Raw genomic sequence first — 23,495 nt, 5'->3', positions numbered from 1 at the left:
GCGACTGCGACCCGCCGTCGCCGAGGAAGTGAAGCTCGGGTGCGTGCTGATAAGCGTATGCGTTTTTAGAGGAGGATCGCGGGTGTCGCGACGAGCCTCGCATCACTTTAGTTATTTAATATTCTTTTTAGTTATTTGATATTCTTTTTTTTCTTTCTTCTTTTTTTTTGTTTGTATTATCAGTTAGTATTAAGTTGGCGATCAGCGCCATTGTGTAGAGGACGTTCGCGGGCAGCGCGTCGAGCCCGATTTTGTTTTTGGTTTTCAGGAAGTAGGATATTGTTAAGACGGCGACTAGCGCACGTAGGCCGTAGAGGTCTCCTAGATTTATTCAACTTTTTTTTGTGTTTTGTTTGTTTGTTATTATTTTTTTTTATTTTTATTTTTTTTATTTGGAGTATTTCTACCTTTCGTATTTAGTTTAGGTAAAAGTGAAATTGTAGTTGGAATCGCGAAGGACGACTTGCGTGGTCGCATTATCATTCTTTTTATTTTTTTTTTGTATTATTTACTTTTATTTCTTTTGTTTTTGTTGTATCGCTGATGAGAAATATATCATCGTAATGTTATAGTAATTTGGCCACAGCACGTGTTGGCTTACTGGTGTTGCAATTCTCTCTACCCGAAAATCACCCCTCCCCTCTCCGCGGTACTGAGCTACCGAGCATATGGTCGCGGTATATCGTATGACCGATTTCGAGGCGTGTTGACCACGCCAGGCGCCCAACAAATTTCGCGATATTGTTTTAGATCCAGGGTACATCGTGGACGCCAAATTATTGTGCACGCGGTAAGTTCCCGGTTATTTGCTCCGAGTAACCGAGGTGCAGAAAAATCCACGTCACATCGTATCTTAGTGAGTGTACCGCGGGAGCGATCTTATATCGCTGCGCGGTCCCGCTCGTCGTTCATTTGACATTGGAGTATTGTGCCGTATCGCATAACATCTTTTTCACTATTTTCTTCGCTTATATCGCTGATCGTAGTTGTCCGTAGTCTATTTGGTTTGCCGTACGTTGCCTTTTAATTATCTTGAATATTGTTTGTCTTATCTTGAATTGCTTTTTATCGTACCGGATATTATCTATCTTTCTCTCGCACTTACCGCAAACTATAGACTACGTATTATCTGTTATTCTCTATATTTTATAATAATTTTCTATTTGACCTGTCGCTTGAATTTACCTTGAGATTCATAATTCCCTGTCTGCCTATTTCTGATCATTCTGGTAATGTGATAACTATTACAATTGTTGTATCTCGCATGTGTTTATAATCGCTTCTCATATTTTATGATTTATTTGCTGACCGCTTAATTTAAGTCCAGTATATCCTTTTCTGTTCTGCCTATCTATCATAAAACCGTGTTAATCATTACCTTTAGTATCGCGAGCTTGCGCATATTTCCCGCTTATTCGGAAAACGTTCCGTTATTTGTTAACTCTCTCGCTTAACCTTTCTCTGGCTGTAAATATTGTTAATTATCGCATTTATCGTAATTGTATCGCAATCTCTTCAGCTACTTGCTTGTCATTAAACTTATCGCTCCTTGCTTAATATATTTGACATTATTCCTGCTTCACCTGTTTCTTATTTTATCTATTGGATTCGACTCCGCCCCTCTACCATTATCTTGTCTCTCTGAGCGAACTGTGCAAAACCGTCGTAGAACCTGACCTTACCTTTATCTATTACCTTTACCTTTATCTTTTTGTCTAATTATCTATTTTTGACGCATGTGCGTCTGGCGCCCAACAATCGTGTCTTTCTCTCTTAGTATCTCTCTCTATCTAATCATTCAGGTTAGTGACTGCGCCGTAGGGTAACCAATTATCGTTATATCGTTATTACCCTCAAAAATATTGGTTACAATATATATATGTACATTATACAGTTGTATAAAACGTGCACCCCGACTTACGTTTTTTTCGACTTACGCCGTCAATGCCGGAACGACCCATAGCGTAACTTCGGGGTATTACTGTATCGGAATCATTCTGGAATTGTACATCGCTTGTTACACACAACTCTACTGACAATAATGAAATAATTTTATGTTCGAAGCTACTTTACTAGTGAAAAGGGTTTCAAAAAATGATTATATATAATATTGGAACACTTTATTCATGTTACTATGGATATATGAAACAATTGTTGACATCAACGTTGGGGATTATTTTTATACCCTCTGAGATATTAAATGCAAGGAAATAGTATCTGAGATTCGAGGTAACTATGAAGCTGCGGGTTGTGCGAAACAGTTCCTTCTCCCGGTTGATGGGAGTTTCTAACATCCTTTGCGAAGTAATGTAATTTGAACATAGTTCACCACTCCATGAAGATATCCTCGCAGCATGTGACATTGCGTCCGTCCAACGGTTACGATGGATTATCCTGTAAAATATAAGCGTGTTCATTTGGTTGTTTCGCTTTTTCAATGCAAAATCCATAACATGATTAGTACTTGTCGATAAAAATATACTTTGGCAGAGAATTCGTGCTCTCCCCTCCTTATCATATAAAGACACATACAAATACATGGGTCCTCCTCTGTTCTCTTACAACCATGTGTCGGCGCCATCTCACTATACACAAAAATGTTAAAAGTGAATGGTCGAATCTGATGAAAAGGAATAGTGTGATTAAAAATTTTGATCATCTTGAATAATCCGAAAAGTTGAGATAATTCTTTTGAAATTAAGATATTCATTTTTTACGAATCACTCTAAATTTCACCGTGTTCAATATTTTATTACCGATAGCAGATATCTAACGTATGGTCGTTCGGAATGAATATGAATGGGAAATTCCTCGTCAAACCCGACGGATTATTTGTAATCGGAAAGATTTTTTACAGAATGTATAAAATGGTAGAAGCCTCGCCAAAAAATGGTACCATTAAACAATTCGTTCGTTAATAACAATTACAATGTTCAATGTTTCCGGATAAACCAAAGTTTTCTACGAAAGCTTATCCTCTCTGCTCGCGAATGTGCTGTGAATCATTTTTCTACGTCAAATAGAACCGGAGATGAGATATTGATTCTTCAAGTTTACTGCGCGCCCATTTTGCAACAAAATTGAATGACTCGGCGCTTTCGGAAAAAAAAAATCGTAGAAATAGGTTTTGACTTTTTATGCTCACATATCACTTCAAAAAAGCTTTCATTGTTTTGGAAAATACGCGGTCATTTTTTGTCAGAATGATATTTCTGATTCAAGAACCTAAATTTCGTTCCAACTGACTTTTTATGGTTTACATGATGAAATAATAACAGTCGTAATATTTGTTTTCCTCAAGATTTGAAATTTCTCGCATATTTGCATCGTACTTAGGGTATATGTCAACACGTGTAAATTTCTCCAATTATCGAAAAAGAAAATTACCGTACGATTATAATAATTGAACTCTCCGAGCATTCGAATCTAGGCTCCGATAAAATTGTGGTATTCGCAACGAAGCATTCAGCAATTCTTATGTTCTGCACACTCCTAACGAAAAATCAAAATCATTATATATGAAGAGAACAGAGAAAAGAAAATTTGAAACACGTATACAATTTAGTTACTCAATATTTTGAAAAATGTATAACAGAACGACGATCGAAACAAATGTCAAAAAAACGACGATCTTTCGAACGCCACTCTTTCGAAGCAAACGTAAACAAGACGATTTGTTTTCTACATTTTTTTTCTATACTATGAAAATGCTGGAAGTCCCTCCCCACTCCTCAACGGTGTACATTTTCGTAGAAATACAATGAGCATCATGGGTGCAGTGAGAACAATCTGGGGCGAGTGTTTCCATACTTATGAACGGTAGTGTATATTCATTTCAAAAAAAAAAACGGCAATTTCTCAAATAATGAATTGAAAAATCTGAAAAAATTCACGCAGAGTACCTTTCAGTAGTACTTTGATGTAACCAATTATGAGGCAGATCTGAGATGGTCGAAAAAAAAGTGGCCCAGTTGACGGAGAATCCTTCCTTTTCAGGTGAAATTCCGAAAATATCGATTTTTGGAACAAAAGGTGAAAACCGAAGTTGTTCAAAATTTGATTATCAACAAGTTTGTTGCTATTAATTATGCCATTAAGTTGAAAATAAACGAGATAATGGAAATATTTCGAATTTGTCGCTTTTTTCAGGTTTAATTCCAAAAATCTTGATCCTGGAAGAAAAACTGTGAGAACTAAACTTGTAGAGAATCAAAATTGATACAACTTTTGTTTCGACGGTTTTTCTGTAAAATCAAAACCGGCCGAGTTATTCAAGGAAAAACCATTTTAACATAAAAAAACCATTTTTCTAATATACGTATAAGCATGATCAGGTCGCCATTTCGAATTTACACTCCCAGTGACCCCCCCCCCCCCGAGACAGCTGTGAGAAAAAAATTTTCGTACAAATCATTTACAAATTAACCGGGGAATTTGGACATCAATTCTGACGATGACCCAAGAAATCAAAAGGTTGATCGAAACAGAAATCCGAAAAAATTAAATTTCCATTTCTTTGAATGAAAAAAGGCGTTTTCCCGAAAAATTTCTTAGGAACTTTCCACTCCAATTTTGACAAGGATTCGCCCTGTCAAGTATTTGCTGTGAATTACGAATCACTCTGCATAGCAAGTGCAGATTTGGCAGGATTCTTGTAAATGATATTGTAACGATTTAGGCGTTACGTTAATAAAATATGGATCCGCGAGTTTACTTATTATCAAATCAAAGGCGTGAACAAAAATATCGTGATAAATGCTTTTAATGCAATATACGTGTTTCTTGTTTAAAGTCTGAAACAAGACTGTTTTTACAATAATATCGGTTGGCGCAGCAACCTTATTCTTTTTAAAGACATAAGAGGTTTATAAACGTCTTTTATCTATGCTGACTACTAGATCATTAAAGAGGGGGCAAAACGGGTGATTTCACCTTTTGTAACACTACTCCCCCCCGAGGAAAAGAGTCGTCCCGACTCGGGAAAGATGAAACAATTATAAAAGTATTCTAGTAGTCAGTGCTCAAAGGTGAGTTGGAGCTGTGGCTCTAAAATTTAAGAACTCCCTTTTTTACTATCTGGCATTTGCCCACAGTCTCAAGGTAAACCACAGAAAACCTTGAGCAGATAGTTGAGCGTTAAATAATCTCAAAAATTTATGTGCCATGTTTTATAAAGGTTAGTGTTATTAAGTGTTATGTGGCTTCATGAATTCAAAGTTATCCGCAACGGCCCAGATTGATGTCGGGAAGAAATTCAATCTTCTTCATGAAGGATCCCTTCGAAACAGGTTCGGATGAAAACATCGAACCGAGAACCGACAATTCCAGGACCAAATAAGACGAAAACAGACTTCTCTTCATAGGAAATAAGGAAATCGGGGGGTGACTGAATCCAGAGCTTCTTCTGAGACAGCACACCCTAGAGTTTGGAGGACAAATGTGAGTGGTGGTATAACAATTCAAATTCACTGAGTGAATTTGGGAGAATACTTGAATAAAATAAATTGAATATGTATTCAAAAGAAAAGAAACGATCTTATCTGAATTATTTCAGCGTCCTTCTTCAAAATAAAACCACCAGTCATCCTCAGGAATCGGGGAAAAATTGGATGGGAAAAGGCTGTGTCGAGTAACCTGAAAAGTACTCACAAAAACTGACACTTAAGGTTAATAAAATGTGAAAATCAAGCAATCGCTCATCGACCTCGAAAAATAATCGTGGCTCTTTTCACATTAATAAAAGAAACCAAAGCCTATCCGACACAAAACTCGATTCTGAAGAAGAAATTTCTAGAAGGAAATAACCGAAGAAAACAAATCTCAAATTGATTAGCAACGCAGAAATAACAAATCATTACAAGAAAAATCCTCGTCGAAGACAGACTCAATTAGTTTTTTTTTTTTTTCAAAAAAAAAAAAAATGTCAATCATAAAGACTCCACCCGTTTCCGCCCTCATCAATGCGGGCGTAATTACCTCCAGTTTTCCGTGGGAGGACATAAAAAATATGTCACAAGAGGAATTCAAGATCTATTTTGAAAATCAGTGGAAGACCCTGAAATGTGGTCGGGGTGAGACCGTAAGAGAAAAACATAAAATGGGGCTAGTATGCCTAAACTGCTGGATTACTCGGTAAGTTCTCATGCAAATTTTAATCAAAAAAAATATATAAGTTCCCCGTGTCTGATTTATTTCAGCGCGGACATAAAGAACTTCTATGAGCTCAAGGAAACCCATCTTACCTTCGCGGGAGAGGGCAAAGCTTGTCGCGAATGTCGGAAGAATTTACTCGCAACAAACTCCACCGAAGACTGCAACGACTGTGCAGAGGTCAAGTCCGCCTCAAAGATTATAGCGGAACAAATTTTTGAAACTTAATTTTTTTTTTACATATGTAACCTCTTATTTCACCATTCGTTTTTTTTTTTTTATCTTGTTTTAATAAAAAAAATTAAACTTTGTTTTTCGTTTTTCTCTTAATTAAGAATACTTCTTCATTATTCATATCTGAATTAACCCCCGCACATCATAGACGTACAAAAATCTTTAAAAACTTGATCGGCCGTAGCTTCTGCATTGATAACTAAAACAGGAGCCGATAAAGAAGAAAAGGTTTGTTTCACTAGCCAATCTTCATGAACCTCATGGATAGTTCTGAGTAGCTCTAAAGAAATACTCGATTCTTCCTCACGAGAACGGGAACTAACTCGAGCAAAAGAAGTTTCTGGGGAAACTCGCAAATAAACAATCAAATCTACTCTGAGCTCAGGCGAGCGAATGAGAAGATCAAAATTTTTTGTCAATAAATGAGATTCGAAGTCGCGAAAATTACCTAATCTTCGACGAGCTTCTACAAAACAATTGCTACTGAATATCGATCTTTCCATCACCTTTACAGGCAATGAAGTCGTCTGCAGATGTCTATCTAACATAACCATTTGAGCGAAATGCTGAAAATAATAGCAATAACGATCTGGGTTCTGATACATCAAATCTAAAAGATTAATTCCAGCTACATTTCGATATTCTTCAAGAGGTTCTAAAAGTGTACAGACCTGGCGATCTGCTAAAAACCTCTTGGTGAAAGTTGTTTTTCCGCATCCGATATTTCCTTCAATAATAATCGTAAGCGGTCGAGTTTTACTCAAATGAATTCCGAAAGGTAAATTCTTCTCCCAATCGATGACCGACTGTAAAGAAGGCCAAATCGATCACAGTCGTCAAGGGTGTTCGTTTGAAGATCTAACCTTGAAGGATGTTCCTGGTCTTGGAGAGACTGTTCCAGGTTGATCCTCTTCAAAAGGAGCAAGACGATCCAAGTGAACCACTTTTTGACGCGAATGAGGAGATCTTCGGATTCTATAAACAACATCATTTATCCGGTTAACCACTAAGTAAGGGCCTTCCCAATTTCTTTGTAGCTTTGGACATCGTCCTTTCTGTCTTCGTGGTTGAAAAAGCCAAACAGAATCTCCAGGATTAAATTTTAAATCTCTGGCTCGAATATCATAGCGAGTTTTTAATTTATCTGAAGCCATAGAAATTCTATTCCTAGCAAAGTGATGAATTTCTTCTAAACGTTGTTGTAATAAAAAGGCATAATCTGTTTGATGCTGTTTTTGCACAGGAACAGGGCCTTTCTCTAAATCTGACGGAAGTCGAAGATTTCTTCCAGTAAGCATGAGGGCTGGCGTCTGCTTCGTCGTCTCGTGAATCGCAGATCTGTAAGATAAGAGGAAGAAAGGGATCCAGGAGTCCCAGTCTCTCTGATTCTGCTCTACGAAGGACGACAAATATTGTAGTAAAGTCCGATTCAGACGCTCTATCATGCCGTCAGATTGCGGATGCAAAGGAGTTGTACGAGTTTTTCTAACCCCTAAAATCTGAGTAACCTCTTTCATTAAGGTCGACTCAAAATTTCGGCCTTGATCAGTATGAAGTTCTAGAGGAACTCCGTGTCTACAAATAAATTCTTTAACGAATGCCTGTGCTACAGTAGAGGCTTCTTGATCAGCGAGAGGAACCACTTCTGGCCACTTAGTAAAATAATCAGCAATAACCAAAGCATATTTATTTCCAGAATGGGTTATCGGAAGAGGTCCAAGAATATCCATCGCTATTCTTTCAAGTGGAGCTCCCACGTTGTAAATTTGAAGAGAGCTTTGTCCCTTCGCTCGAGGTCCTTTCTTTGCCGTGCAGATTCGACATCTTCGACACCAATCTTCAACGTCCATCCGGCAACGGGGCCAAAAGTAGAAGTTGCGAATTCTGCCCAGAGTTTTATTTGACGCGAAGTGTCCGCCTGCAGGAGAATCATGATAAAGAGCAAGAATCTCTGGAACTCGTGACCTGGGAACCAAAAGTTGCCACTTGATTTCTTTCAAGTCTGCAGATTCCCATTTTCGGTATAAAATTCCATCAATTAAAAGAATAGAGTCCCATTGAGCCCAATAAATTTTCAAATCTGGCTCGGCTAAAGATATATCCTGCCAGTCTGGGCGAGTTTCTGCTTCTTTCCAAGACTTCACTTGATTCAAAGTGTCGTTCTCTTGTTGCGATTTTCTCCATTCCTCCTGGTTATTTTCGAAAGAAATCTTCCGTATTATAAGAGAGGGGTCACGATTTTTCTCTAATCGTGCACACTGTTTACACTCTGGCATTTCCTCGCAGGGTCTACGAGAGAGAGCATCCGCGTTTCCATGATGAATTCCTGCTCGATGACGAATATCAAAATCGTACTGACCGAGCCTTTCTAACCATCTAGCTACCTGACCTTCGGGAGATTTAAACGAAAGTAGCCACCTGAGAGAAGCATGATCTGTACGTATCAAAAATCTCCTGCCGTACAAATAATGGTGAAAATGTACTACGGTCTTAACAACAGCTAAAAGCTCTCTACGAGTGACACAATAATTCCTCTCGGTTTTACTCAAAACTCTGCTGAAATAGCTTATCACTCTCTCTTGACCTCCCTGAATTTGTGACAGAACCCCGCCTATTCCTGAAAGAGATGCATCCGTATCTAAAATAAAAGGAATTTCGACCTCTGGATAAGCTAAAATCGGCGAAGAAATAAGATTTTCCTTTAATTTCTTGAAAGCCTCTTCGCATTCCGGGGTCCAGTCAAAAAGAATCTTGATTCCGGTCAAATGATGGAGACGTTTAGCTATACTAGCGAAACCTTTTACAAATCTTCTGTAATACGTACAAAGGCCTAAAAAGCTTTGAACTTGTTCTTTATTCTTAGGTGTCGGCCAAGAAGAAACCTTCTCTATTTTGGATGGGTCGGTCTTCACACCTTGTGCTGAAACGATATGTCCGAGGAAGCCTACTTCTTTCTGGAACAGATGACATTTTTTCGGGCTCATTTTCAGACCTGCTTGCTTCAGCCTAGCGAAAACTTGTCTGAGATTTTGAACTTCTTCTTCAAAGTTCTTGCCAAAAACGATTATATCGTCTAAATAAACGAGGCATATTTTGCCCGTGAGCCCATGGAGAACAGCCTCCATCATTCGTTCAAAGGTAGCCGGGGCATTACTCAAACCAAAAGGCATAACCTTGAACTGCCATAATCCTCCTAAACCCGTAACAAAAGCTGTTTTTTCTTTATCTAGAGGATCCATTTCGACCTGCCAATATCCGCTCTGAAGATCTATGGTGCTGAACCAAGTTGCACCAGCTATCAGGTCGAGGGTCTCGTCGATTCTGGGTAGAGGGTAAGAATCTTTCTTCGTTATATCGTTCAGCTTCCTGTAATCGATACAAAATCGTTTGGATCCGTCCTTTTTGTTAACAAGGACGATTGGTGAAGCCCAGGGACTAGACGATGGCTCAATCACATCGTTCGCTAGCATGTCTTCCACAAGCTTCTTCACCTCTTCTCGGGCGTTGAGAGCGAGTCTTCGAGGAGCTTGTTTAATTGGTGAACTCTCTCCGACGTCGATCTTGTGCTTGACAGAAGTACATCGGCCTAGGGATGTGACCTCGAGTCGGAAAAATCGATTGCTCAATATCGATTTTTTTTTGTTTAGAAATAAATCGATTGGTAAAAAATCGATTTAAACAAAAATAATCGATTTTTGTTCATATTTCGATTTTTTATATATTTTTCTATACGATAAATGCCAATAAGATGAATTAGTAAAAATATATTATGAATATTTAATTCGAATGAAAAATATTCGAGGTAATAAGTATAAAAAAATAGTCAAATCGTCGATTTTCAGATTTTTTAATAATTCAGATTCGAACTCTTCACATACAAATTTTTAATATTCTTAAAGATTTAATTCGGTACAAATATTACAAAACAATACGTATAAAAATATGATTATTTTAGTCTCAAAACTAAAATACAAAACACATCACTTGCTACAATCTAAGTTTAGATAATGAAAAAAACGAATATTCAAATATATGAATTGGTATTATCACAAATGATCAGTAGTCAAGTTTAATATTAGACTAAATCAAGCATGAAATTAACTGGCTTATATTTATAATAATTAAAACGAAAGTCTAGTCTTAAAACTAGAAAATTCAATAAGTTTTTCGTAAACTTTAAGTTTAATTAATGATCTTAAAATAAATAATTGCCATAAATGTTTAGTTGTACTTAACATTTGACTAGAATCAAAGTAAAATAAACTGATTAGTTCAAGTAGAAAAATAAAAAGATAATTGTTAAATATCAAAATTGAAAAGGAAAATAAGCTTCTTTCAATCTTTGAGCTCCAATGATAAAAAAAAACAAAAATAAATAATCGCTACAAATGTTTAATGTCACTTAAAATTTGACTAGAATCGAAGTAAAATAAACCGATTAGTTTAAGTAGTAAATAAAACGTTAATATTTAAAAACAAATTTTAAAATAAAAAGAAAGCTTTCTCCAAACTTTGAATCACAACGTACAATAAAACTTCAATAAATTATTGCCATAAGTCTTCTGTTAAAGAGTTTAAAAATAATAATTTTGGTAATCGCTTTCCTAAAATACGATTTCGAGTTTTCCTCAAAATATTCCCAGCTTTAGAAAATAGCCTTTCAGCTGGTGCAGAAGTGGCCATCACTGAGAGATGTTTTACAGCTAAATTCGTTAACTTTGGAAAAGTTCCTTCATAGTTTTTCCATACATTTAGAGGGTCTACCTCAAGATTTGATAACGGTGCAGCAATATACAAGTCAAGCTCTGTATTCTTGGTCGTTGACGTGTTTGCTGACACTATTTTTTCATGGTGTACCTTCCATATATCTTGTCCGTTAACCGTCACTTCTGATGAAACCGATGATTCAGAATGGGTCACTGCTAGAACATCATCATTTCTCATGTTCAAACTCAAATATCGGTTTGTATAATCGATTGTCTTTGACAAGGATAACGGCTCATCTAAATAAATTTTTTTAAATCTAGGATCCAAAAAAGTTGCGACTGAGAAAAGGTGAACTTTTTGGATGTTTTCAAATCTTTTGATCAACTCCGTTTGCAGTGAATATTTTAATTGGTTAGCCAAATCACTATCTATCGTTGTTGCATCTAATAGAATTCTCAAACACTTGATCATAGGTATGGCTTTACTGGCTGTCACATATTTTTCGGCGCTCATTTTTTCAGTGACATCGTGAAAAGGTCTTAAAACTTTTTCTATTTCTTTAAGTACAACAATTTCGTTTGCTTGAAGCATTTGGGGTGCATTTGGATGTTTTAATAAAATAGATCCTATTGTACTACTCATTAATATAAAACGTTCAATCATAAGTAATTGTGAGTTCCATCTAGTGGATACGTCACCAACTAAATGCTTCACTTTTCCATCAGGAATTTTTTCCTGCGTTTGTAATTGTCGCAACTCTTCAGCGCCTACGCCACTTTGGTGGAACCAAGTTACAATTTTTCGAACTTTATCCAAAAATAATTTCACTTCAGTAGATTTCACTGAATTATCAACCACTAAATTCAGTGTATGAGCTACACATCGAATATGTTTTGCCCGACCAAAACTAATTTCAACAGCCTTAACTATGTTACTGCCATTATCAGTAGTAACACTTACAATTTTTTCAATAGACAAATCCCAATCTCCACATACTTTAAGAATCATCTCCGATAAATATTCTCCGGTATGGTTCTCATGTAGCGGTTCACATGCAATGCTCATAGATTGCATTTCATAGTTTTCTATGAAGTGCACTGTCACACCTAAAAAACTTCTTAATTGCATATCCTTCCATTCATCTATTGTGAGACAGATATTTTTAATAGATTTTAATTTTTGTTTGATAATAGTTTTCTTTTCTTCATATTTAGTGTCGATAAGTTCTGTGATTGTTTTGCGACATGGAACGTTGTACAAAGGTGCCACAGTCTTCATTAACTTTTTGAATCCTATTCCTTCCACCATACTGTAAGGAAGACTGTCTCGAGTTATCATTTCTGCGATAGTCTGCGTTATTTGTTTACTTTTATCGCCATTTGGAGCATATGCAGAAACTCTCGAAAAAGCAGCTCCAATACTTAATTTAGCTCGTTTTGGCGTTGAAAATAAAGCCTCACTTCCTGTTGATAAAGTTGTTTTCGAAGTTTGTGCCAATGGATTGATATTATCACAGTTATTAATATCCTGAATAGCAACTGCACATGAATTCTGTAGCGATGAAAATAAAAATTAAATTAAATTGAATATTTATTCATTATTTCATCGAAATTATTATTTACATTAATTTTTAAAAAATGAATAATAGCTAAAACACCTTTTGATGACATGCATTTTTGATTTCAGAATTAAATAGAGAAATATATAATCATAAATGCGTTATTAACCTCTGAAATGATGTTACTATGGAGTAAGAAATAGAGAATCAAATTTTATTTTCATAAGTCTAAAATATTTGCAATTAATGCATATAAAATTTACTTATTATTTGAATTTTATGATTTGCTCTCATAAAGACCATAACAAAGAATAAATAATGACTTTTTGCATTAAATGATTAGTGTTACCTCGTCAACTTCTAAAACAGCGGAATGTTTCCTTTCCATATGCTGTTTTAAGTTTGTAGTGTTACTACACGTTTTTAATGCTTTTGGACAATATTTACATTGTGCAGTGGCATTGTCCTTATTTATTACAAAATACTTTCGCCAGCAACTTTTAGGTGTTTTACCAGTGAAAGACATTTTTAAGGTTAATGGGAATTATTTTGACACTTCAAAAAGATGAAAATAAAAACAAAAAATATCACAGCTTATTATATCTTAGTACCGATGGCGCTGCTTTTTTATCGACATGCTCAATAAACTTACTTACCCATTCGTCGCACAGATGGCACTATTTACAAAAATCAATTTAAAATGTGTAATTCTAATAATCGATTTTTTAAAAATCGATGTTCACCATTAATAAAATCGGTTATAAAAAAATCGACGATAAAAAAAATAATCGATTAAAATAAAAATCGATTATTTATTCACTTCCCTACATCGGCCCTTATCACCACTATCTTTGGCAAAAGAATCTTTAAATTCTAGCAAAAGAGATTCAAACGATTCTTCCTGAGCTGAATTTAACGAAATCGAAGATTTCTCAACAAGGCTCCGTAAATGAAGAGGAAAATGTTGTTGCAAATCATCTTCCGACAGTTCTATTTCTCGAATTCTAGGAGGAGTCCAATAAATTCCATTCCTATTTGTACAAAGAGTTATTTCGCGATTGTTTGAAGCTAGTGAATTTCTCTTAGTCGAGATAACACAGTTATGAGCTGTAAGAAAGTCTATTCCCAAAATACCTTCATCCTCTATATCTGCTATAAAAACCTTATGTGGAGAGTCGATACACCCAAAAAGGTTAATTTGGACAGTAGCCTGTCTCAAAACCGGGGTCGTCTCTCCAGTGGCTGTTCGCAGAGAAAAAGAGGGAACAATCTGGTCATCGGATTTAAAGAGATCCGATCGAACTACGGTTACTTCCGCGCCCGTGTCTATTACCCACAGACAATCGACGCCATTAACAGTACCACGCGCGTAAAGACCAGACTGTCGCAGACTTCTAATTAAAAACTGTTCTCTAAGAGGGCTTTCACTACCAACAATCTGCGATGATTTCCGCCCTGACAAATCATCTGAAATTAGTTTTTTGGGTGAGTTCCTGTTGAAGAACTCAATTGAGGATTTGCTTCCCCTATTTCTATGTTTTTCTTACGCCAATTATAAGAATTTGGATTCGAACCTTGCATCGGTTTTCCACTAATTTTCTTAATTAGAAAACAATGATTGGCGTCGTGACCTGTTTTTTTACAAAATATACAAGTCAAGCTAGTTTGACTTGTCACGACCACGTTTTTATTTATACGCTGGTTTTGTTGGTTTTGAAAAGAACCTCGATTTCTTGATTTAAAATTGTTACTGTTATTTCTATTTTTATAATTTTGAGGTTTTGACTCCTCCGAGTGTTCAAAACTTCGCCTTCTTGAGGCGCTTTCAGACACCTCAATCCGACGAAGCTTGTTCAGCCCAAAATATTGCTTTCTCATTGCCTCCACCTCGAGGGCTTTGGCTGTTGCCTCCCGCAAAGAAGTGAGGCCCGACGTTCCAACGGCCATTTTAATTTCTGGATCATTAATCGCATTCAAAAAAGCTTGCGTTGCTAATAAGTTTCGAGACGGTTCGTGGTCTGGCAAAGCTATACGAGAAAGCCGTTCAATCTCCTGACTAAGAGACGCGAGGTCTTCGTCTCGTCCTTGTCTTCTTGTCTGTAATTGTGCTGTGTACAGTTTTGTTGAGTGGTCATTTCCGTACCTCAACTTTAATGCAGAACTAAGTTTTTCATAATCAGAGATTTCTTCCTCAGACAACGCCGTTAAAACGTTCAAAGCCGGCGTTCGAAGACAGGAGGCAAGACTGTGGGCCCTCATGGCGGAGTCCCACTGATTATGTTTAGCAATTGTATTAAACTGGCGTTCATAATTTGCCCATGGTATTTTTCCGTCAAAAATTGGCGGTTTTAAAGGAAAAAGAGGTTTCTCATTAATCTGAGAAGCAACCTCAGGAAATCCTAAATTATTTAATTGATTAAAATGAGAATATTGAGGTCGAACTTGAGGCATAGGCTCGGAAAAGCCAACCTCATTATTAACCGTTACTCTACCAATTGGGGATTCAACTACTCCCCTAGTAAAAGGCACAGACCTTAAGTCTCGTACATCCTGGAACTGTCCTGGATGTCGGACCTGTCGAACAGCGGGAACGGGAACAGGAGAAGGAACAGGAGAGGGAAGCGGCGTAATGACTCTGGAACCTCGTGGGGTGACAGCCGGTTCTCCAGCGCCACTCATTTGATGAACAGACTGAAGAGCTGCCACAGTCGTCCGAAGAAGGTCCTGAAGATTGGCTTCCGAACGCTCTCGAGCCTCCGCTTCTCGCCTCCGTTGTTCCTGTTGCTCTTGAAGCAACTGGACAAGTTGTTGTTGTTGTTGTGTAGCAGCTTCTTGTTGATGTCTCATAATCTCCAGCAGGTCGATTTGCGAGACTGAGACCATCGTAGGGACAGGTAAAGAGTCCACTGAAGGTGCAGGAATCGAAGGGACCCGCGGATTCTCCACAACAAAAGGTTCTTCTCCGCTAGTTTCCCGACGACGAGAGCGCGTCAAACGACTGCTACTCATAATTAAAGTTCGCGCACTGAATTGATTCAATTAATAAGAACTCAAGATCCCGCTTCTGACACCAATTGTAACGATTTAGGCGTCACGTTAATAAAATATGGATCCGCGAGTTTACTTATTATCAAATCAAAGGCGTGAACAAAAATATCGTGATAAATGCTTTTAATGCAATATACGTGTTTCTTGTTTAAAGTCTGAAACAAGACTGTTTTTACAATAATATCGGTTGGCGCAGCAACCTTATTCTTTTTAAAGACATAAGAGGTTTATAAACGTCTTTTATCTATGCTGACTACTAGATCATTAAAGAGGGGGCAAAACGGGTGATTTCACCCTTTGTAACACTATGTATAATTGCATAACAGAAATTTTCAGTATAAAACACTTACCATTCGGAATCCGAAGAAGTTGATTCCTTCGAGAGTTCCAAATTTCTGTGAAATTATAGGATTGTGCCGGATTTGATGTACAACAGTAACACAAACCCTGACTTTTCGTAGGTCGTATACGATGCAGAAACCAACCCAAAACTCGCTAGCGTATCCGTAGCGTATACCGTCTACGAGGAGTCACGGTATGTAGTTTTATAACGATTTCCACCTAATGAGTAACTTTCAGGTAGTTCGTCTAATGTAAAAAAAAATTTTGGTAGCATCATTCAGAACTAGGCGTAATTGACAAATGGAACGAAGCAAATAAAGTATGAAATCCTTATTTGTTGAGAATTAAAAATAGAAAAAATTGGTAAGCAAATTCTTTATCAGAATTTTAACAAGGATCGGCCCTGTAAGATATTTGCCACGAATCTTGAACCGTTGCATGCAGTAATTGTATGTATGTACAATGACATAGATTTTTTGCGGGATGTATTTCTAGTATTGTTAAACACATCCGGTTCAGAAACAATTTCGCGTATGTATTAGGGTAATCTTTGAAACAGGCTCGGACGATTATCAACCAGCCCCCCCCCCCCCCCTCCCCCCCCCCCCCCCAAATTCGCTATAAATAAATAAATAATGGTCTGTTCAAGAGCACAATTTTTTTTCTCAACCCTAAATCCTCACGCCTATACTTGCGTGTTTCCTGCAATTTCGGTATTTATTTTACTGCCGCATCTAATCTTTCGGTCAATAATCTGTAAGTATGACAATTTTGCGGATATTGATGCTACTATTAGATGAGGATATCCGGAGCGTATATGGGGCATTCTATGTCAATTATTCGCCATTTATATCTGCCTTTTCGACGAACAGGAATTAAAGAATAGGTATTTTCGTTTTTGTTAATGATTTTCTATCAAATCGATGAAAAAAGGTAGGTTTAAGTGGTGCGTACTTGATGTTGAATGCCCCAAAACCCTTCAATAAAATGAAAAAGAATAATTTTCTTTGCGGAACTACGACTCAAAACGAGAAAAGAAACAGTATGTTATTTTAATATCGGGTTTTGGAAAAGCCATGAGCATTTAAAAAAAAATTGTGCGATATTTTGATAAATTTATGGTGTTTGGATGGGTTGAGACAAACATCTAAAATATTTCAGAAAGACTGCTTTTGGCAGGTACAAGAAAGTGTAAAATTTTCATTAGAATAAAAATTGGTCGAGGTCACGGGTTGGTCGGTTTCACATGGAATGCCCCGTTCACGTATAGTCGGGCTACGTGCGATTACGAATAGTTACCGCGATTGTGAACTGATGTTACCATTTCCCAACGATGCCTTATAATATGCACGAAGTTCAAAATCTAACGGTTATTCTGAGTGAGTTGTACATTTTTTCGTATCCACCTAAAAGCCTATGCTCTCGTCGGCACTGCAGATTGTTGCTTTAGCAGAAACATAGGACGTGTGCGTATTACCATGTCATTTTACCATCTGGTACCGCTTCGGTCGACTACAGCGCTTCTGGAGGTTCAACGTTGAACTAAATTACAGACTTCTCGTGCATCAGAACGGGCTCCTGTCACCTGAAAATCGCCCGCACAAATCGTGCCATATTTACAGAAAACTCACTGGTGCTATAGGTTTTCCCGGATTACGTGTGTGTTTCTGTACGTCGGTATCTCCCTGGCAAAAGTGAAAGAAATTCTGATATCGCACAAACGGTGAATATTCAAGAAGTCGCTAGCCCGATCGGCCATGTTTGACGCGACGTGATTTTATTGAGTTCGTCATCATTTTTATTAGACGTTATCAATGATCTGCGATAGTAGTGACTGAGATACAGACGTACAATTTTATTCAAGCTATCTTTTAAAAATTTTCCCAGTCAGATTCATACCCCCGTTTTATCAGGATTTGTGCGGGCGATTTCCCCGCTTCTGACGTCACGAAATATATATAGGACATGCCAGGTCAGCGGCACCTTAAAGGGTTGATGTTTGGGTCAAGACACTGCTGTATCTCTTGATTTTGCAATGTTATTCAACGATATGATGCTTCAGATTTTGCTTAGCATTATGCAAAGCATTAACGTGGCTCCGTCATCATCCGCGAGGGGGAATGGGCGGAAACATTGGCTAAACGGAGTGCGGTGAGCGGGGTGTGCCTGAACAAAAGAATGTCGAACCGCTTACGGACTACCCGCGTTAGGGGCCATACTTAAATTACGTAACAAACGTGAGGGAGGGGAGGGGTCAGACTCGATTGTTACACTTTGTTACGATACGGGGGAGGGGGTCTTTTGATGCTTGTACGTAATTTTTTGAATTGAATGTAAAATTTTTTGATAATTAATAAAAAAATTCAAACTGAATTCCCGCGCCAGATTCTGTTATAGCCAAACCTTTAACATTTTGAAACTAGCGCGCTGCGGTAGCTCTTGGCATTAGATCACTCAACTTACAGTATAAATTTATAAGGTCGGTGAAGAAGTAGATTTATAAGTTTATAACCTATGATACTTGGTGATCTATAAACATTCAATACATATTGATTTAACTTATACGAAAGTAATAATTTTATTTGCATAATGGATTATGATCTCAATAAAGTATATCAAAGATTATTTGATGCATACAAAAAAAGCCATCGGGAGATATCTGCACAGCAAGCTCAAATTAACCTGAATCAAATTTGGAAAGAGTTAAAAGAGTCTTGCAAAACAAAACTCGAAATTGCTGAAAAAGCAGAAGCAAAGATTAAAGAGTACACCTCGTTGTTGATTTTTTTATTTGATTCCGGAAAATTACGTACAATTTGGGACGGGGGGAGGGGGGGTTGACATTTTGTTATGATCTGATACACAGGGGGGGTAGGGGTTGAAAAGTTCTTCAAATTCCGTTACGTAATTCAAGTACGGCCCCTTACCAGCAGAATAACTTTTACTAGTGATATTCGAGAAAATAAGTCGGGTACTTTATCCATGATATACTAAAAAATTATTTTTTTCTGTTGGCGAGCGGTTCGTGACGGAGTCTCCTTAATTGCTTTATGCACAGGTTATAGAAAATTCCAAATGTCCAATCTCATTTTTATTTATCCACACTGTTTTTGTTTTCTAGCACATGTATCAGCGTCCACAATTGGATGCAAGCGCAATACCAAACACTCCGGAAAACGTTGGCTCTGGAAATACAGTTTCCGCAAATACAGACACTCAAAGCTGTTCACCGACTATGCTATTCTCTATCAACCCTCGTCATTCTGCGTCGCCTGCGTCACCGTCAGCAGATCCTCCGAGCTGCACTTCGAGTATGGCAGTCTCAGCCGATTATCGAAACTCGGCATCCAGCCGATTGTCAGATTTTATAGATCATGGAAATTGTGCCTTATCCCTGCAGCCATCTCTTTATCCACGAATCAGTGGCATGATCCGAGCCTAATGAATATTGATGCTAAAATGATTGAATCATATTCTCCGAATGGTATGTTTAATGGTACATAGACTTTTGTAGTAGCTCAAGTAGAAGTTATATTTTTCATATCGTAAATTGTTAGACTAATTCTTGCTTCAATTCGTCCAATAAATGGATGATTTTGAAGTTGTCGCATATATCAGCTTATCAGTTGAAGAACATTCCGAATTAAGCTGAACAAATTATTCCAGGAGCCTCCGATATTGTTGAAGAGCTCAGAAAATCAAATGATGCAGATGCCTGTAATAGTTCCGAGGAAAAGCCAGACAGGACACCTCTAAACGAGGTCTTCGCGGCAAATTTTCGGGAACTTGTAATTTCTCCTGCATGTAAGTGCCATTCAATGTTAGCAATTTTTTTTCATAATCCGAGACTGAAAATGGAATGAAGTTGTTAGTCACGATTATGTAACGTTGTACCTCTATCTCTCGAGGAGAGTCGTTTATTAGCGATTCCAAAGTCGTGGACTGTTTCTGAATCAGCGACGGAATGTGGAAAAAAATGATTTTTTCGTATATTACTACATTGCCAGTTACCGATGCTATACCAGCATTAAAAAAATCTGTTTCTCTGGATCTCTGGAGTAGTCAAATATATTATTTCGTTCACGGTAAAATATTGAATCTCGATCCAGATAGACTGCTACTGCCACTAGTTCTCGACAAAATTGAATTCCTTCCGAATATTTTATTAAAATTTCATGATATGCGAGTATGCGGAGGTATAAAGCCAATCGATACTTCTTTAATGAAAGATGACTCCATCAAGGACGTTCTAAATTACTGGCGAAGCAATAATTGTCTGTTGTTGGCGAAGCATAGAAAATGCGTTGAATGTAAAAGAGTTCAAAACGCAAGGCATCAAATTCACTGGATCAAAATAAAATTAATGCTTTGAAGAAAAAATTGATTCTATAACGCAGGATAAAAAATCGCGCGAAATATAGATTAAAATTACTCAATGCAGAGTTGGAGAAAAATCAACAACGCTTGGCAGCAATTCTAAATACATTCATCGAAGAAACATGTCAGAAATTGAACCTTTGTGGTGCACAAAAAATGGCAGTGCAAGGAATACTCGCCGCCGCAAAGACGAAAGGATCAGGTCGCCGTTACTCCGAAAACTGGCTAATGCTGTGCATGCTTATTAACATACGATCTCCAGGATATTATGAATTTTTACGAAAACACGATATCATTCCTTTACCGAGTAAAAGTAGAATCCGCAATTATTTTTTCATAATTGATAATAAATGTGGATTCGACGAGAAGTTTGCAAAGATTTTGGAGAAGCATTTCGCGGCCAAGCCAAAAATGAAGCGTCACGGGCTATTGATCCTTGATGAGATTAATCTTCGAAAAGATGTTCGTGTTCGAGCTAACGATTTATCCTATTCTGGATTAGTTCATTTCGAAGACGATGGCCGAAAACCGGAAGACACATCAGACCAGGCTACGCACGGTCTAGTACTGCTGTTCCAACCGCTAGCGGAGACATACATGCAAAAGATCGCCGTTTTTGCCTCGAAAAATGTCGTAAGAGGGGAAGATTTGGGCAAATTGGTGACTAAAGGTATTGTTCACTTGAAAAACTGTGGAGCCAAAGTTCACGGTGTTTTATGTGATGGAGCTAAAACGAATAGAAAGATGAACTCTCTATTAGACGTGCACAGTACAATTGATAACACGAAAAGTTGGTTTTCTCATCCAGTCGATGATGAGCGAAAAGTTTTTGTTTTCTCGGACGTGCCTCACCTAATAAAAAATGTCCGGAATCGGTTATATAACCGGAAACGTCTAAGGGTGTGTGTTCATTCTATTGAGAAATCATAGACTTATTACGAAAAAATGTAATTCAGCATAAACCTCCTATTTCTTTCAGATAAGTGCACAAGAAGGATATGTCGAATCGCGTCACATTGTTTCTTTGTTCGAACTGGGTAAGAAAAATCTCGGTAATGCGCGAGTGTGTCCGGAGTTGACAAAAAGGCATATCTATCTCGATAACGCTGCGAAGATGCGTGTATGCCTCGCGACGCAGGTAACAATTACCGAACAGCTGGATTTTGCAATCGCATTCTATTAATTTTCGTTCGATGTCCTACAGGTACCTGCAATTGTGGAGGGAAAGTAGTCTGCAAAATTGGCAACGGTATCGATACTACCAGTGACAAAACTTGTCTCGAATGTATTGTGACGAAAGGCACCGGAAAGTGCGGTCAACTATTACGTGCGCCCATTCGACGAGATATAGCTAGAGAATTGTGCACGAAATCAACCACAATATACCGTGCCGAAAAAGTTGACACGTTGATGTTACCAGGGGATTCCGAGCCTCCTCACCTGCCCAAGAAAAGTGCTTTGGTTAATGCTAAGCATGAATATATTGTGACGTTGCACCTAGAGTGCAAGTCATAACAAACCCCAAACCCGCGGGGAAGAGCCGAACGGGTGAGTCCTGTCCCGTCGGGAAAGGCCCGAACACAACCGAAGCCCCCCGACGCTCGGCAGAGCCGAGCGCCAGCAGCATTACGACCCCGACCTGCGAGGCAGTATCACGCCGCCGAAGCACAGTCCAGGAGAAACGAAGAGGGAGAGAAAGAGAGAGAGAGAGAGAGAGAGAGAGAAAGAAACCCCGACACACACTCACACCGTCACACGCCCACCAGTCTACACCCACGCCGACGACGCCAGGTTAGCCTGCATTCTACCGCCGATCTGCTCCTCCCCTCACAATACCAACCCTTTCTACCTCACGCTCCCCATCACACTACACCACCCTCCCCTCGCAATACCAACCCTTTCTACCTCACGCTCCCCGCCACACTACACCACCCTCCCCTCGCAACACCAACCCTTCCGACCTGGTATTCCCCGTCACCTCCCACACTCCCCCCCCCCCCCCCCCCGCGCGCGTACCTGTAAGTTAGTATTAAGTAACGCTAAGGGTTGAGGCGTGATCAGCCCCCGCTCAAGTCTACAACCCTTCTGTACCTCCTAGTTTAAGTCGACCCCCTTTTGCAAGAATATACACACCAAGTTTTACCTTTCACATCCGCCCCGTCTCTAATTGTCTCTTCCTCCCCCCACATTATTCGTGCGGACTCAAAACCCGTCACAATATATTGTCACAGTACTTACATCGTGACCCAATTCAAGCATTGCAAATTATGAAACTGAGGTCAGAGCTAAATACGATTCACGCCATCGAGATGGACCCGTTCCACCTTTTTTACTGGACTAACCATCAGCTCCATGTCTATAGAGCCTACGCAAAGGAAGAGCCAGCCTGCCTTTCGATCGACGCTACTGGCAGCATTATAAAGTCGATAGAAAGGACCGATGTTTCGAAATCCAAGTCTATTTTTTTGTACCACTGTGTAGTACATAATCGAAATGGACAGTTTTCAGTTTCTCAAATGCTGAGTGAAAAGCACACCACTGTGGCAATTTCATACTGGTTAGCGGAGTGGGTTTCTCAAGCTGCTGCATACCCGAAAGAAGTTGTGTGTGACTCATCCAAGGCGTTATTAAGAGCGGCGGTTAGGGTCTTCACGGACTACAAGACTATCGAGGATTATGCCAACGCATGTAATCATACCTCTACGTTGCCACAATGTTACATCAGACTGGATGTAGCTCATTTTCTGAAAATGTACGCAGATTTTCTAAAAAATTCTTTGAGACGAGTGAAGGTCTTTTACATGGCGGTATTAGGCCAATTTGTACAAGTCAGCGACATGCGTTCTGCCGGCGAGATGTTGAAATCGCTGTTGACGGTGGCACGATGTGAGACAGGCGGCAACTTATCTTCTGGTCAGCAGTCACAATGTGATTACCATAAATCGAGGCTAAAAAATACCATCAACCCGTCGTTGGAAGCTTTTGAAGAGGACGATAGCCCGCCAATCGAAACTCTCCCGGACGATAAAAACATCTTTGAAGACATTGACGTCGTCAATCATTGGTGGTCATAGGGTAG

General features: G+C 38.4%; 1 protein-coding gene across 1 annotated transcript; it reads right to left on the bottom strand.

Moving 5' to 3' along the window:
• Positions 1 to 10,929: 10,929 nt before the first annotated feature.
• On the bottom strand, positions 10,930 to 15,532 carry LOC124293402 (E3 SUMO-protein ligase ZBED1-like). The gene is made up of 2 exons (XM_046734245.1): positions 15,092 to 15,532; positions 10,930 to 12,642 (listed from the first exon to the last, which is right to left on the bottom strand). Exons 1-2 carry the CDS (start codon positions 15,530 to 15,532, stop codon positions 10,930 to 10,932), a joined length of 2,154 nt encoding a protein of 717 aa, XP_046590201.1.
• Between the last annotated feature and the right edge of the window lie 7,963 nt (positions 15,533 to 23,495).

This window comes from Neodiprion lecontei, chromosome 3 (genome assembly GCF_021901455.1).
Source record: "Neodiprion lecontei isolate iyNeoLeco1 chromosome 3, iyNeoLeco1.1, whole genome shotgun sequence".
Lineage (NCBI taxonomy): Eukaryota > Metazoa > Arthropoda > Insecta > Hymenoptera > Diprionidae > Neodiprion > Neodiprion lecontei.
The sequence above is the reverse complement of the archived record's forward strand: the minus strand, read 5'-3'. Positions and strand labels throughout refer to the sequence as shown.

Excerpts from the sequence above, each read along its gene's own strand:
- LOC124293402 (XM_046734245.1), bottom strand. The coding sequence starts at position 15,532 with ATGGTCTCAGTCTCGCAAATCGACCTGCTGGAGATTATGAGACATCAA. Across the intron at positions 12,643-15,091 it reads TTTCCGAGCCTATGCCTCAA|AATTCATGTGCAGTTGCTAT; the intron begins GTTCGACCTCAA and ends TCATCGCTACAG.